Source organism: Panulirus ornatus, chromosome 5 (assembly GCF_036320965.1).
Source record: "Panulirus ornatus isolate Po-2019 chromosome 5, ASM3632096v1, whole genome shotgun sequence".
In the NCBI taxonomy this organism is placed as follows: Eukaryota; Metazoa; Arthropoda; class Malacostraca; order Decapoda; family Palinuridae; genus Panulirus; species Panulirus ornatus.
The window spans coordinates 5,590,586-5,607,286 of NC_092228.1; the positions used below are offsets into that span (position 1 = coordinate 5,590,586).

At 48.3% G+C, this 16,701-nt stretch overlaps 2 protein-coding genes across 11 annotated transcripts in view; one reads left to right on the forward strand and one right to left on the reverse strand.

Annotated features, from left to right (window-relative positions):
* Eip74EF (Ecdysone-induced protein E74) overlaps window positions 1-16,701 on the forward strand; it is a 630,411-nt gene that overhangs the window by 324,178 nt on the left and 289,532 nt on the right. For all 10 annotated transcript variants that reach the window (XM_071660155.1, XM_071660166.1, XM_071660239.1 and 7 more), the window contains one exon: window positions 5,213-5,245. The gene's annotated coding sequence lies outside the window, so the exon portion shown is untranslated. The remainder of the gene's footprint in view (window positions 1-5,212; window positions 5,246-16,701) is intronic.
* Window positions 5,819-16,701, reverse strand: part of Lsm11 (U6 snRNA-associated Sm-like protein LSm11) — a 43,394-nt gene continuing 32,511 nt past the window's right edge. Inside the window, exon 5 of the mRNA XM_071660257.1 lies at window positions 5,819-6,594. Within this exon, the coding sequence (XP_071516358.1) occupies window positions 5,972-6,594 (623 nt within the window). The 3' untranslated portion in view covers window positions 5,819-5,971. The remainder of the gene's footprint in view (window positions 6,595-16,701) is intronic.

The window sequence follows — 16,701 nt, forward strand, 5'->3', positions numbered from 1 at the left end:
CATGAGGGTATGGGAGAGTAGGGAGGTGCGTCACCATGAGGCGAGGTGAGAGTGGGGAGAGGCGTCACCAGCGGGGGCTGAGGCACTGCAGCTTTAACACTACACGTGATGCCACCTGCCCAAGGACGATCACGAGCCACACCACACCGTACTGGTGACGGGAGGGAGGGACGGACGGGAAGGGAGTGAGTGGTGACGGGAGGAATGGGAATGGTGACAGGAGGGTGGGGATTGGGAGGTAGTGGCATGATGGAAGGAGATGGTGACAGGGGGAAGAGAAGCAGGGTGGTTTAGTAGGGGATGATGACAGGAGGGAGAGGATAGTGACGGGAGAGAGAGAGAGAGAGAGAGAGAGAGAGAGAGAGAGAGAGAGAGAGAGAGAGAGAGAGAGAGAGAGAGAGAGAGAGAGGTTGGTGACGGGACGGAGAGACGTCGACCAGGTTAATTAAATGAGGAAGACTTACGCGTGAAACAAGAAGACGAGGACTGACAAACTTGAATACACACACACACACACACACACACACACACACACACACACACACACACACACGGAGGCAAGATGACCCTCAGAAGGAGTCGGGGAAACACAGAGTCAGTCAGAGCGACTCACAACGCACACAAGAATACCTGCGACGGTACAGAGGACGAGCAAGAGAGAGACTTTACACACGAGACGCTAGCAGCGGGAGACGAGTGAGAAAAGAGATAGAGACAGAGAAAAAGAGAGATACAAAACGTTGAAACCTCGTTAATGTGGAAGTTAATGACAGCAGAGCAGAAATGACATAAACGGGCTTACGGACAAGACCTGGGAGGGTGGTGTGGACACGAGCGGGAAGCGAAAGGGAAGTGGAGGAAGAACGGCGAGGAAAGTGGGTGAAAGGAACGTGTGATAATGGAAGGGAAGACCGGCAGTTGCGTGAAGAAGATTAGGATCGTATATCAGGCCTTCATAAAGCTATAAAAATGACGGTGAATTTCCCAGCCAGAATAATGTGCTGTGTTACACTGCCACGGGGACTCCAGCGCTGTGTTACACTGCCATGGGGACTCCAGTGCTGTGTTACACTGCCACGGGGACACTAGTGATGTCTTAGACTGCCATGGGGACTCTGGTGGTGTTTTACATTGCCATGGGGACACTAATGCTGTGTTACATTGCTCTGGGGACTCTGGTGCTGTGTTACACTGCCCTGGGGACACCAGTGCTGTGTTACACTACGTAGCATGAGAACTAGACTCTCGGTGTTGTTCTTTGGGCACTTGTTCGGCTTTTCTGGTTTTCTTTTATGTCTTCTGCTGTGCATCTGTCTTTGTCCACTCCATTTATTCTCGGCTGTATTTACTTTGTATCATTTCTCCTTACGTCTGTTTCCCCTCTCTCTTTCCTCCTCCTCCACCTCATATGAAAGGCACAAAAAACAACACACAAGAAAAAGAAATGGACAACGAAAGGAAAAACTCAGAATTCAATAACAGAATAGAAAAAAGAAGAGAGAGAGAGAGAGAGAGAGAGAGAGAGAGAGAGAGAGAGAGAGAGAGAGAGAGAGAGAGAGAGAGAGAGGCTGTCACGATAACACTTGAGGAGGAACAGAGACACCAGTTATAAAAAGAAGACTAAAGAAAACAGTAAATGGTGGGGTGGAGCAGGGTAACATGGTCCGGTTGCTGGTGTAGGGGTTGTGGGAACGAGAGAGAGAGAGAGAGAGAGAGAGAGAGAGAGAGAGAGAGAGAGAGAGAGAGAGAGAGAGAGAGAGTACCAACGACGGGATTTTTGCCCAAAGGCCTGGCCCGCTGCGCAGTGACCGCCGCACGCTCATGGAAAGCGGTGCCTCTCGTGAGCGCTACCCCTCATCCCGTAAGGCATTACGGGTTCATCTGGGACTGATTTTACCCATACATGAAAAGTTGTCTTTTGAGTGTCTCTGTACCTTGCCCCAGGCAAGACTCTTCGTAGTACAGTCAGTTCTCTTTCGTACCTCCCTTGCACGGCTCTCGCACATGTTTCTTCGACATCTTTTTTTTTGGGTGTACAGTACACGAATATTTTTGTAGGCATGATAGATCTGTTCCTTGGTTGTTGAGAGGCTCTGCAGTTCGTGGTGAAGATCTGTCTCCCACCCTCCTTGCTACTGTCATGCCCCGTTGGTGTATCATGTTTACGTTCATTTATTTCCAGACTGTATGCTTGTATGCTGTAATCACTCCTGTGTTGCTGTGTTGATAAACTGGAATTATTCGCCTCTGCATCCGAGGACGGTGTCGTGCCATTTGTAAAGATAAGGTCTCTCGTATTGTTGTATCAGTCCCGTCTGTGATTTATCTGCTGTACCACTACTCATTGTACTAATATCTGCATAATACTTACCCTTCTCCTCTCCCCTACCGCTCTGTACAATGGAAGCTAGGGTCGCCAGACTACATACTTGATGGGGATCAGGTCCCTCCATTCCCATCAGCTCTTCCTCCACTTTTGTGTTGATGGTTCTTCATGTCGTTTACCTTGGATTTTGGTGATCTGTGTGTGATATGTTTGTTTTTTTGGCTGGGATGTTACTTAGTTCACCTTTACCGCAACTCGTCTTCATAACCTGCTTTCCTTCCAGATAACTGTGGACGGATGCAGTTCCAGTGGTCTGTCTGGTGGGTTTCTGTAATTGGCATGATCTGGCCAGTAATGGTCCTGGTCCTCATTCCATCTAGAGAAGGAGATAGATAGATAGATAGATAGATAGATAGAGAGAGAGAGAGAGAGAGAGAGAGAGAGAGAGAGAGAGAGAGAGAGAGAGAGAGAGAGAGAGAGAGAGAGATGGGGAAGCATTACCAGAGAAAGAAAGAAAAAGACGCAGTAGAGCAATAAGTGAGAGAGGCAGAGTGAGAGTTGTGTGTGAGGCAGAGATAGGACAGAGTGAGTATTGTGAGTGAGACTGTTGGACCAGGGAGGGAACACAATACACACATCACAGAGTAATGAGTTACGTGTGTTCGAGTCAGGTCAGGAAACGAAGAAGACAACAGCTTGGAACATTCGTGTTGAGGGAGGGAGACATTTTGCATAGAAACGAAAGACAGTCAACTCGTCCGGCCACACGAATGTGATGAACTTCACGAAGCTAAACTTCTCTCAGGGTAACAGAACTTCGAAAATGGAATACGTCACATCCTTGGGTTAAAAAAAAAAAACGTAGTTCTCAGTATTTCACGTATAAAAAAAAGACATTTTAAAAAAAATGACGTCTGAAATTACCAGCCGCACTTATTAAAAGCCTTAAACACCGTCACACTTTTCTCTCAGTCAACAAAACCTCGGAAGCAGACAGGGGGAAAAAAAAGGTCTTGAGTTTAAAAAAAAAAAAGCTGCTCTAACAACTGTTCAGTAGAACACAAGACGTGTGTTCCTCTGAAGTAACCAGCGCAGGAGTTTGAACAGTGAGTAGCACAGTGGCAGGTAGCGTGTGTGTGTGTGTGTGTGTGTGTAGGGAGCCTCGTGCGCGTCGCACTGGATGGCAGCTTTAAGGACGTTGCACGTGACCGGCCGCCTTACCTTACCCTACCTCACAGTAGCCACGGACGGCGCCACCATCCGCCCGGAACAGCCCGGGACGGAACGAGGAAGTGCTAGCGGTTGCGACAGGATTGGTGGGTGGGGGGCAGGACGGCAGGGTTAGGCGAGGATAGCTGTAGGGTTAGGAGTAAGTTCCGGGGATGATGTTAGTAAGAGGGGGGATAGGTGGTAGCAGACTGGTGGGGATGGTTTGGTTTGTAGGCCTCTATCATCCTAACCAACCAACTAGCCAACCATGCCTATGGCACGTCGCGGTGAATGCCAGAGTTTATTATGGTGCTGAATAGAGTGGAGTCATCCGTACCTCGAGATCCCTTAACGATTGCCTGGGGTCAGGTTGCAAAAGGCCAGGCCATCACGGGTCGTATTGTCGCACTCAGGGGGTCGTATTCTTCAGGGGGTGAAGCATTCCAAATTGGCTATAGTGATGGTTGTTTGGCTCAGGGTGATAGCCGAGTCGATGGTTAAGGGGTGGGGTACAGTGGTTATGTTGTTCCCAGCGAGCGTATTAATGATAGTTCATAATGGCACCGGCAATAGGTTAGCTAAAAGCCGATTAGGACGAGAGATAATAATATGTCCAGAACACATGTGGTCACACAGATCGTACCTTGAGGTAGCACTTTGTTTACATGCGGTCAGCTGGGGGAATGTCATCATTTCCTTAGCTTTACGTGGTGCTTAGGGGTTCGTATCTCCTGAGCGTTACATGGTGATGCTCTGAAGGCCATTAAGGGTTTCATACGATTCATTTTTATTGTTTTCATTGTACAGTAATAGTTTTTTTATTACAATTTAGTGAGCAACAGTGGTGTATTGTATTATGCGGAGTACAGAATATCTATTGTTGTTAATGTCATTGTTGGGAGATAAATTGTTCTTGTGCAGATGTATCTTATTGTTACAACTTTACTTGTTGCATGGCAGCTTTATGTTGCTGCTTTTGTCGTGGCCGAAGTAAATATTTTTTATTTCATTTTGATTACTTGATGAGATGCTATATAGTGTATCTGTTGTTACCCTTTGAACGATAGTTTATCTGCTTTTACATTTGTACAGTCTGTTAACGTTGAAGGATTCCGTACCTGATGCTACCGTTGTGCAGTGCTGTTTTTGCCGTTGGACGATACTGTTGTTTACGTGATATTGGTAATGACTGTCGTTTGCATGGTATTGGTTATTTCCTGATGGAGCTGTTAGGCTGTACTCAAGTCAGTATGTTATTTTTCGTACTTCTTAATTTATGATAATCATGTGTGTACTGTCGTGAATTTAGTTTATCTGAGTAATGTGTGTGTCTTATTTGCGGATTCGTGGGGGTGTCTCACTCCCCTGCTGTAATTCTTGCTCAAACTCTGTGTACAGTGTAGTGGTACTCATCTATCGACCAGCCCCGGGGGATGATGAACACATGGGCTGGGTGTAGGCCGACTGCTGCGCCCAAGGATCGAACCCATATGGGCTAGTGCTGACTCGTGGTCGGTAATGCTAACAACTACACCACAGAAGCTCGCTCGCGCGCACGCGCGCGCGTGTGTGTGTGTGTGTAGGGGGGTTATGTATGTAAACAAACTGTTATAAAGACAAGTGTTTGAAGGAAAAATATGACAAAAAACTAATAATAATTTCTTTTCCTATTTTCAGGAAGTGATCAAGCAACGAACTGTTCAAACTAAGGTGAGTCACAAGACTGACACCAGAGGGAGATTAGGGAGAGCCTTCGTTATAACCGTAAGTACGTGTCATCAACAGGTGAATCGCCTCGCTAATTCCTCCGGGTCAGGTTTCGTACCGTCAGGGAACTATGCACAACACATCCCGTCACCCTCAACCCAACATGAATAGTTATCGGTCGTGATTTAGTGCAATTTTCTTTACTTCATTATCATCTATTTTCTTTGCTGATTCTTCTTATTTTTTTTCTTTTCTGTTTACGTCAAGTGTTATGATGTTTTTTTTTAACTCCTCAAACAGTTCTAGGTTTCTGTTTCAAACTATTTTTTCCGTCATTTTCCAGACAATCAATATAAGTAGTTAGTTTATATATATATATATATATATATATATATATATATATATATATATATATATATATATATATATATATATATATATATATATATATTTATATATATATATATATATATATATATATATATATATGTGTATATATATATATATATATATATATATATATATATATATATATATATATATATATATATATATATATATTGCATTGAAATAGCCTTGAAAGACTTGGATCTGTTTATTTCAAGAAAACCAGCAGTGACTGCTTACAAAAGCTGTTTTTTTCTCCCTCTCTTTTTACATTAATTTATTTGATTTACAATACCAGAGAAGGATTTACAGCCTAGTTTACGTGCCAATAGAGAGTGGTGTTCATGGCTTCTGTACTGAGACGAGCACAACGTTCTCGCCCCGTATGAAGAGCTGATTCACGTGCCGCTTCCGTATCTCCCTCTTCATCCTCTTCCTTACCCGCTTCTTGGTCTTCACCTCCTCTTCCCCCTCCTCCTTCTCCTCCTGCGCCTTACGTCCACCCTCCAGGCGGAGGCGGCGAGCATCCTGGGCTTCACTGGTCTCCGGGTATTGGGTGGACAAGCGCAGGGACCTCTGGGATGCGAGTCCCATCCCCTCCACACTGCCCACCACCTTGCTCGCACTGCTCCCTCCCTCCGGAGCGCGTCTGCCGCCGCCCCTGCCCGCGCTCGTTCCGGCAGGCTGTGCTCCCAATCCGGCGACTCCTGATCCTCCAGCTTCAGCACCTATCGAGACTCTTCCAGTGCCTGACCCTCTCCCAGCGTCCCTAGATCCCTTGAGTCCAGCGGTCCGTGTTGCATCCCGCGACCTCCATCCTCCTGCGTCGCCTTGCCCGGTTTTCGTAGTTGGGGGATAGCCTCCGGCCGCAGTCTTCTTCCTCTGGTCGTCCGACTCTTCTCGGGAATCGCTATCAGACTCGCGGAGGCTCATGTCGCCAACGTTAACGAAGTGGGTCACATCGCCTGCGACATAAGACGATCTCTGGTTAATGACTAATTTGTACTAATAACATGCTAATAACATCGCATTTTTTTTAATTCTCAGTAGAGTTAATCGATATTCATAAACTCTATCACATTTCTCCTCTTTTGCTCTCATACACTTCTCTTTAAACACCCCTTTCTCTTGTACACCTCCCAATCGTTACATTCCTTCGATACGGGTACCTACCATTCACCCAACCCCACTCACTCCTGCATTCTTATCTTTGCACTTTCTCTTGTTTCCAGTCGCCAATCATTTTTCAGCACACAGCTCAACAAGCTGACCCCCTAGCACCAAGATAGGATGCCTGACATCAAAATTGCCGAAGTATTCGCAGTCATCCACCTATCGTAATCTTTCATTCAGTGTTGAATTCAATTTCATATACTCTTTAATACAATCACAATGCATCGGCATATGAACGGTCTGCGGTTCTGTCTCTACAGCCTATTTCCCTCTTTTCCATCGCCAACAATTATGACAGCTGTTGGCAACGGTAAATGGTGTTGCGAGGCTGTGATCTGTTGTGAACATTGGCCCAACAACTGTTGGGATGATCGCATGTCTTGCTTTGTCTTAAGGTCCTTAGATGTACTGGTGATAAATACAAGAAAAACTCTGCCTTGTAACCCAAAGGGCAAGTTGTGGCTGCTAGGAAGAAAAAAAAAACAGCAGAGGGAGTAAAGAGTTGCAAAACAACCTGAGGTATTCTACAACAACAGGAAGGGTTGGGGAGCTGCAAAGCTTAACGATGTAAGGAAAACCAAACATCGCAAGCGGTGCATCCTTGTTGCTTCTGTGAGGTTCGAAACCAAGTAAACATACAGACCACCACGCACCGCCGTTCTGTAAGGACACACACACACACACATATACACACACACACACACACACACACACACACACACACACACACACTGTCGCTGGACCTTATGGCCCTAGCATTAAACGTTGTCCTGATAAGACCATGTGAGGGCAGCGATGCTTGAGACAGAAGGTTGATGCTAAGAACATGAATGACGAGGGTAATACGTTTTATAGTAAGACTGTTTTACTTTTCTTTTTTGAACTGCGATTGACTTAGAAGTATGCGTAGTACACAGGTGCTACGAAATCTCCTACAGTATCCGGAAGCCTTGGTATGAACAGTGTGTGAGTTTGTTAAATGGTAAGTTGAGATGAGTCACGCCAGCGGGTGGTGCCCTGGTTGAGGACCAGCTTAGAGCGAACAATGTCGATCAGGTCCACATTTTTCCTCTTATTCGCCATCACTTTTCTCTCCCCACACCCGCTTCACTGCTCACACTCTCCTCCCCTGCCTACATTTCCTTCGACAAACGTCCCCTCCTATATCCACTTCTACTTCAGCCCTCCTTTTCTCTCAAACAGTTATCCCTTTGTTCCTGCTCCATCCACAACTACTCTTTGTTCTCTCTTCTGTCTCTAAAGGAGTTAATGAGTCGTATCGCTTCTGAGTCTCGACGGCCACTTGGTGATTTGGGATGGGACGCACACATTGGGCAGGACCGCTTTGATAATAGATTACCCGATTGTCAGTAACCGGAACATATTTGCCGACTTGTATCTAAAAGTGTGGGTCATTACCGGTAATGACGTGGTGGCCGAGGCCTTGTGACGTATGTGACCTGCCACCTAGGAACCCACTCATGGTCTTTGGGTACGGTACTGGTATGTTCAACACTCTCGTGCGGTACGCTGTGGTACGGTGCGAGACCTCCTCAGGGTACGTTAGGATAGAGCAAAACTTTCTAGGATACATCATGGTACATCAGAACCTTGGGGCAGGAAGAAGGAGGACCCCGAAGGAGAACCCCTGGGTACACCAGAGTATGGTGGAGAAACACTCCCAAGGGGTAAACGAAGACTCTAAAAGGACGCTGGGGTCCAAGGGGTGTCCGTGGTGGAATCACGGAAACCTCTTGACAGCTCCAGTGCAACACGCGTCAGGATCGGAGCGCAAGGTTAGTAGGGGGATCTCAACCTGCTTGTGTTATATTAGCTTCAAGTTCTTTGTTTTCAGGTTGTTCAGTCTCGGTTGCTCCGGGTGTTGGAGATGAGAGGAACACTCCCGTGTGCTCTGCACGCTGGTGGTGCATCGGTTGGTAGCGTGTTATCCCAACATACCACCGTCCGAATGTAACTGTTCCTGTGTATTCTATCCTATAATTTGCTTACTTTAAAAAGTAACGTTGGTGAGCCGATTTCTTGATTACTACTACGTATTTCCCTATGTTTCTTGGCTGTTTTGAATGGGATAATGATCTGTGCAGTGTTGTCCATAAGTTAGAGATGAGAACACCTTTGTTTGTCATAGGTGGTGAGGGTTGATGTTAAAGGCAGGTTAGCCTTATTACTCACAGTTCCCTTAATACTCAAGGAGAGAATTGACTCATTTGGACAGCTGGAATCAACTGTACCTCTCAATGGCAGTTTCCTAAGTAAAGGATATGTTACCTGTTGATCATTTTATGTTGTGTGTCTGTCGTGGCTTGAGAGTTTTTCCGTCGGTTCTTTCGTTCGTTACTTCGGTCTGAACTTCTCCGATTTCTCTACTGTTTCGCCACTTATGTTTACCAAGTCCCCGCCGCCTCCTTCGTCGTCCCCGCCCCCGCCGCTGTTGTTGCTGATGTATTTATCCTTCACCCGACGCTCTTGTCTTGAACAGAGGCGTTTATTGCTTTACTCTCTCTCTCTCTCTCTCTCTCTCTCTCTCTCTCTCTCTCTCTCTCTCTCTCTCTCTCTCTCTCTCTCTCTCTCTCTTCCAATACGTTCAACTGGGCTGTTCCTTGCGGTCGTATGTATGTCCCCTCTATCTCGTCCAGGAGGCGTGTGCGTGAACACACACACACACACACACACACACACACACACACACACACACACACACACACGCACACAACAGGGTTGTTGAAAAGGAAGAGCAGTTGTCACCGTCCCCGTCATTTTTCACGGGTTGGCACCGCCGCCGCCACAAGGTGAGAAGTGAAACTTTGGCGGCCGCTTACTGGTTGTGGGGGGTAGGGGGCAAGAGACCACCCCCACCCCACCAACCCTATCACCCTCACCCCTCATTACCCTCCCTCCCCCTCCTGCATGTTCTCGCCAACTTCGCGTCGCGTTTCACTTTCAGATCGATTTAAGCTAATTTTCCTTCATTCGCAGTTACACGTAATTTTCCCACGAAGAAGAAGGAGGAAAAAAAGGGATTGATATATATATATATATATATATATATATATATATATATATATATATATGTGTGTGTGTGTGTGTCTGTGTGTGTGTGTGTGTCTGTGTGTGTGTGTGTCTGTGTGTGTATTTGTGTGTATGTGTGTGTCTGTCTGTATTTCTCTCATTCTCGGATTCGTCTTATCTATTATGAGTGTGTCTCATGTGGGAGTCGCGTGGAGCACACACTCCCATGCTCTGCGGCGCCGCCACAGGAGTGAAATCTGGCAGCAGAGAGCCCAACAAGAAGTTGCCTGGCATTTGGTAGGTCATATATTTTTTTCTCTCCCGTTCCTAAATAAAGCATCGAAGACACCGATTAGAAATGTCACTCGCGTGTTTTTCCTCCTCGAACTGACAGAGGAAACAAGTTTAGGAAGTTGTGGAAAAACAACAGCAACAACAACTCCAAGTCTATTGAGTGCGTTTGTTTACGTTTACTGACCATTCTTGTAGGCGCTGAGGTCGTGTGGGTCGTCTGCTGACTTCTCGTGCGGGCACTGAAGTCGTGCGGGTCGTTTACTGACCGTTCCTACAAGCACTGCGGGTTATCCTGAGTTGTTTACTGACTTTCTGCAAGCACCGAGGTCGTTTGTATCGCCTATTACTGCCTGTTCCTTGCAGGTGCTCTGGGGTCGTGAGGGTCGTTTAATGTCTCTTCCTCCAAGCACTGGGGTCGTCTCGAGTCAAAGGTCCTGCGCCTTGCTGCTTGATTTGCAGCGCCCCGTCAGGAACAGTGGTTAAAGGAGCTTAAGAGTCGTGTTTCAAGGTATTATAAGAAAAAAACAGATCTATAATTTCGGATGTACAGAGAGGTTCTAGAGGCGCCCCACACTGTGTAGGGAAAGGGAGAGTACATAGGTCTTGTGGAAACCCCGACAAAGTAGTCAGGACACTACGCAGACTGGAGAGGGCACACGAAGAACACGCGACTCTTGAGGGTCACAAAGGAGAAAGTTGCCGGAGGATGGAACTTTGGTGGTGGTGGGAGGAGGAGGAGGAGGAGAAGGAGGAGGAGCTGCTGCTGCTGCTGCATGATTGCATCATGATCTATATTTGTCGCGTCGCGCGTCCGAGTCTCCCAGGGAGGTTGGCTGGGCAGGTGGCCCCTACTCGCCGACGACGGATGACCGGACGACTGTTCTGTCGGGACGAAATCACCGGATCGCAGTCCTCCAGAAGTCAGCGCATTAAGTACCATTCACCCGCGTTTTTATCCGTAGACTTTCGTTCTTTTAGCACAAGTGACGACCATGATGAGTATATGTTTGACTTGTCCCGGGAGTGGTAATTGGCTGACAAGTTTGAGTAATTGAATGATGAGTCTTATGAGTCAGTGATTGAGGAATCTAATGGGTAAGTGATTGACGTCTGAGTGAATAATTGACGCGTCTAATGAGTGAATGAATGATATATCTAAAGAGTAACTGGGTAAACACTGTGATGGGTAAAGCCAGACCAAATGGTGTGTATACTGCCCGGCGCGTCGTGTCATGCATTAACTAACAATTATGGAAGACATTCAGGAGAAAATACACACGAATTATGGAGGGTGAATATTCAGGGATTTATTCACATGTTCGTTCCATTGCGCGCGCGCGCGCGCACACACACACACACACACACACACACACACACAGAATGATGAGGATTGCATCAAGTTTCAAAGAGAACCACGACAACCTCCAAACTTGGTCTGATACGTGATTGATGAAATTCAATCCGAGCAAATGTAAAGTAATGAGGATGATCCCCATTGAAAGATGACCTCGATACGATTGTAGTCTGGAGGAAAATAAGCTGCAGGAGTCTGAGTGTGTGTGTGTGTGTGTGTGTGTGTGTGTGTGTGTGTGTGTGTGTGTGTGAGGGACTAAGGGAGTTGACGTCGCCCTAACTTGTGTCGTCGGAGCGACACCGCGGGAAGGATTGTCGTCAGAGGCCACAACATAACTCTTAAGGAGAGACGAGATGGAGAAAAGAGGTCAAGTTACTCTTACAGCGCCAGTTTGGTCAGTCGGCGAGCATGGAACAAGGTGAGTGGTGTGATCAGTCATGCCGACGTTGTACGAAAGTTCAGAAAAGTTGTATGGCGGTAGAGAACGTTCAAGAGCTGTGTGGGGAGCCACACCGAGTGTACAACTCCCTCCCAGTACAGCGCACATAGGTAATTAGGCACACAGTGAACAACACCACATGCTGTGTGGTCGCCTGGGGTCGTGGAGTGGCGAGGGGTGGAGGGAAGAGGGTCGGGGGTGTGTGGTGGGGGGGAAGGTGCAGCGAAAGTGGAGAGCTTGATAGCGAGAGGGAACTGTGGCGGGGCAGCGAAAGTGTGAAAGTGATGGTGGCTGAAGGAGGAGGAGGAGGAGGAGGAGTCACCACCAGCAGGAGAAGGAGGAGCAGCAGGAGCAGCAACACCACCACCACCACCAACAGCAGTAGAACCAGTTTCACCACCGCCACCACCACTACCGACAACAGCAGCAACAACAACAGAACCAACGAGAAGAGAAGCACCAGCACTAGCGCCAGCAGCAACGCCAACATTAACAGCAAGATACCAGCAACACCATCACCAGGAGCAACAACACAAACAGCACCACCAACGCCAACACTACCAGCAGCAGTAGCAATACCAGTAGCAGGAGGAGGAGAGGCAACACCAGCAGCATTAACAATACAAGTAGCAGGAGGAGGAGGAGGAAGAGAGAGAGGTAACACCAGAAGCAGAAGGAACCCAAACAGTAGCGGCAACACCATCATCATCAGGTGCATTATGACCAGAGGCAGCAGCAGGAGCAGGAGCAGCGGCAGCAGTAGGAGAGGCAGGCGTCCCCCTTGACACAGTGATCGTGAACTTGGGCTAGTGAGGGCTGGTGGTCTTGGCCCAGATCTGGCCCTCCTGCCTTGGCCTGCACCACCACCTCCCCACACCACCACCAAGGCCTACCCTGTAAATCAGGGAGGCCGAGGGAGAGCCAGTGAAGGGACGAGGAAGGGCAGGAGCAGCTGAGGGTCTTGATACCACAAGACGAGGATTACGAAGAACTGGGTAACAAACGAACCTTATCACCTGCTGGAGTGTACAGGTGGAAAACCACCTTACACGTACACCCCCGACATTCCCACACCTTTTCCTCAACTGCGGAAACGACTCCAGGATCAGGGAGCTCCCAGAACCAGATAAGGATACCTAGGAGTGAACAACGGGGAACCCAGCTGGCTGTCCTGCGGAACAAACAAACAGCGTAAGATCAGCAGCCGCCGCCTGGAGGGAACCGACCACCCCGTCACCCGTGGAACTCAAGGATTCAGGAGAAACTCTTCATTTAGGAAGTATCCTTGCCAGCCCACGCCATCAGGCGCCACCCCTTACGATCACCCGCCTTACCTTCACACGCCACACTAATCCAGCCACACAAATACCTTACGTTAATAAGATTATAACTTAAGCCGCAAGTCTTGGGAGGCAAAGGTTTATTAAAGTCAGGGGTGAGGTGTTTCGGACGTCGAGGCTCGCTCGAACCTTGTGCGAAAACACGTCCCATAGCTTTCACTCTCCCCGGCTGCCTCAGCCCGCACACACACACACACACACACACACACACACACACACACACACACACCTCCGTGAAATCTGGCTATTTTTCGCGAAATTGGCCCATTACAGTGCCGGAGGACTGTAATCTGTTGCCGCCTTCTGCCATGCGACTCCACTTTCGCCAGTCGCTTCACTCTTACTCTCGCGGCTATACAGTGTAGCACGCACTCAGCTGCGACTACTAGAGTAGCACACATGTAGGTGTGAAGAGCGTGACCGGTACACTTACAACGTCATAGTTACATTACTTCTGCAAGTATAAGTATATGAAAGGTGACCACGAGACCTCCCTCCAGCCTTTCTGTTCATCTTATGCACTTGTGTTGTGCGCAGTTGAAGGTGCTGAAGTTGTGGTCGGCTTTGCTATTTACTTTTTCTAAATACCTCCTTTAACATGCAGAACACGACGGTACGACTCATGGGTATGATGGCTTGGCCTTTCACCTATCGCGAAGTGGTACCATCACAATAACAACAGCTACTACTACTACTACTTCTACTACTACTACTACTACTACTACTACTACTACTACTACTACTACCACTACTAATTGCACTGCTACCTCCTCTGTATGTTGGTACCATCAATATGTACAGTTGTAAGGTCATCACAGCCACCTGTTCCCTCTCGCCCCCAACCACCTCACGTTTCTACCTTCGCAGGAGTGGTGTGACATGACCGGCAGGTTACCTTCAAGTTCTCTTGGTCTTTCCCCAGCCACTCCCTCTCCTCCTCCTCCTCCCTTCTACCACCACCTGCAGGGATCACTACCACACACCACACACTACCCTCATGTCTTCCCTAAACCCCTACAGCTTCCTTAAAACCCATCACAGCTTCCTTAAACTCCCTCATCACCTAAAGCCCCCCCCCCATGCCCTTAAATTCCATTAGTCTTCCCTAAATTCCCTCATCTTCCCTAAACTCCCTGATCATTACCCTCTGACCTGTATGTTCAAATCGCGTCCAACTTCGAAGCCACCGTAAATGGCATTTTAGAATAATGTGTTTGAAAACCAGCAAGACCTGGTAACGGTTGTGAGTTGTGAGCTGGTCAGCCCTTCTGCAGGAGTTGAGGAAGAAACATGGGGGACCCTGACCCGAATTTATAGACAGCTTCACAGACGGTACAGGGAAGAGTACTACTACCTGTCCACCCGCTGCCCTTGTACCACCACCAAGTTTGGCATTTGTTGAAGCCCCCTCGAACACGACCGCTCTGCACGACTCCACGACCCCTTGAGCACGACTCCTTTAGACGTCGGATATAAATGGCCTGGATTTTTTAAGTTTATTCTGTAAGGAAGGTCACGTTTTTAAAGTCCAGGCTATCGTACTAAAGGGTCATACTTCAGTCGTTGCTCAGCGGTCGTACCGCCGTGTTCAAAGGTCGTACCGCCGTGCTCAGCGGTCATACCGCCGTGTTCAAAGGTCGTACCGCCGTGCTTAACGGTCATACCGCCGTGTTCAAAGGTCGTACCGCCGTGCTCAGCGGTCATACCGCCGTGTTCAAAGGTCGTACCGCCGTGCTCAGCGGTCATACCGCCGTGTTCAAAGGTCGTACCGCCGTGCTCAGCGGTCATACCGCCGTGTTCAAAGGTCGTACCGCCGTGCTCAGCGGTCGCACCGCCTTGCACCCTGCATGGAGACGGACTGCACGAAGACTGATGCCTCCTCCTCCTTCTCCTCCTCCTTGCGTCTCCCCCCTCTTCCTATAACCTCAGTTCCTTTATGAGTCAGATCTACAAACACCTGCGGAGCTATGATTAATTTCTTTTCGTTTTTTACGTGTTTTTTTTTCCTGTCAGCCGAGAAAGGCATTGACTCGGGGACGTGCTCTGCACGTGCCACGTCGCTCACGAAGAAGAGAGGAACAGAAACGAAAATTTCATAGTCACATTTCTAATAGTTTCTTTAAAAAAGAATAAAAAAGTTGTAAATTTCATCTTAAGTTACAGAATTGTTACTACTGCCCGATGTCAACATCCGAGAGCTTCTCTCTCTCTCTCTCTCTCTCTCTCTCTCTCTCTCTCTCTCTCTCTCTCTCTCTCTCTCTCTCTCTCTCTCTCTCCTACGAGACTTTTCCGAAGCCCTATCATCCCGTCGGCTTCCGGGTGGGAATTAGTTATTCACACTGAGGCCTTGTTATCTGTTACGGACTCCCGGCGTGTTCTTGACGGCTGCTGTGGCGAGTCGCTGGTGTGTGTCTGTGTGGGAAGAGCCCTCAAGGAGAGTCGTCATGGGACAGCAGCAGCCATGGGGACTGTGTCTGTCCCCCAGCACACCACACCACATCCTAATTCTTCTCAGGACGAAACCCCAACAACCCACCCCCCTAGCTTGGGGACATCCCCAAGGCATTTCCCTTACCTCATGGCAGTATCCCCATTAGGTCCTCTCTCTCTCTCTCTCTCTCTCTCTCTCTCTCTCTCTCTCTCTCTCTCTCTCTCTCTCTCTCTCTCTCTCTCTCTCTCTCTCACCTCGAAGGGAGCACAACAATAATGGGTCTATCACCTGGTGATCTGAGAATTTTCCCTCCGCCTCTCCACTGGTAACGGGCCGACACGACGGCCTGGTGCAGTAACGTGCTGACCCAGTCACCAGGCTACTGAAGCGCACATCGTAATAGGGAAGACACAGTAACGGACGTGCGTTGGGGGGAAGTCGTCCATACCCATCATACGTCACGTTTTGTCCGTACCAGTCGTGAAGATAAGATGGGGTCGTCGTAAATCGATCGGCAGAGTTCAACAGGTCCGAGCGAGGCAAGATCGCACTTCGGCGGTAAGCAGTCGACAATGGGTGTTGGGTATTGCCTTCCATATCTTACAGGTGGTGTCTGCCAACACCACATCTAGGCCAGTTCTTATTTCTTCCCTCCTTCCCCTATTGTAGCTGCCTGTACTTACGCAGATGGGGACACGTCTTGCCTCTGTTTCTGTTTGTCGTACAACAGGGTGTTTCAGAAATCCGGTATCGCAGGCATAATTCACTACTGACCTTTGGTTCAACGCGTATGATCACGCTGCATAACATTAGCTTCCCCACAGGCCCCACACCCATGAATAATGTGCTTACGAAGACTATATGTCAGGGAATCTGATCACTTCGTTGGGCGAAAGGTCATTGGTGAAGTCCGCATGTGATTCCTGACTTTGGAAACGCCACACACACACACACACACACACACACACACACACACACACCTCTACCAGCTCAACCCCTTCAAGCAGGACC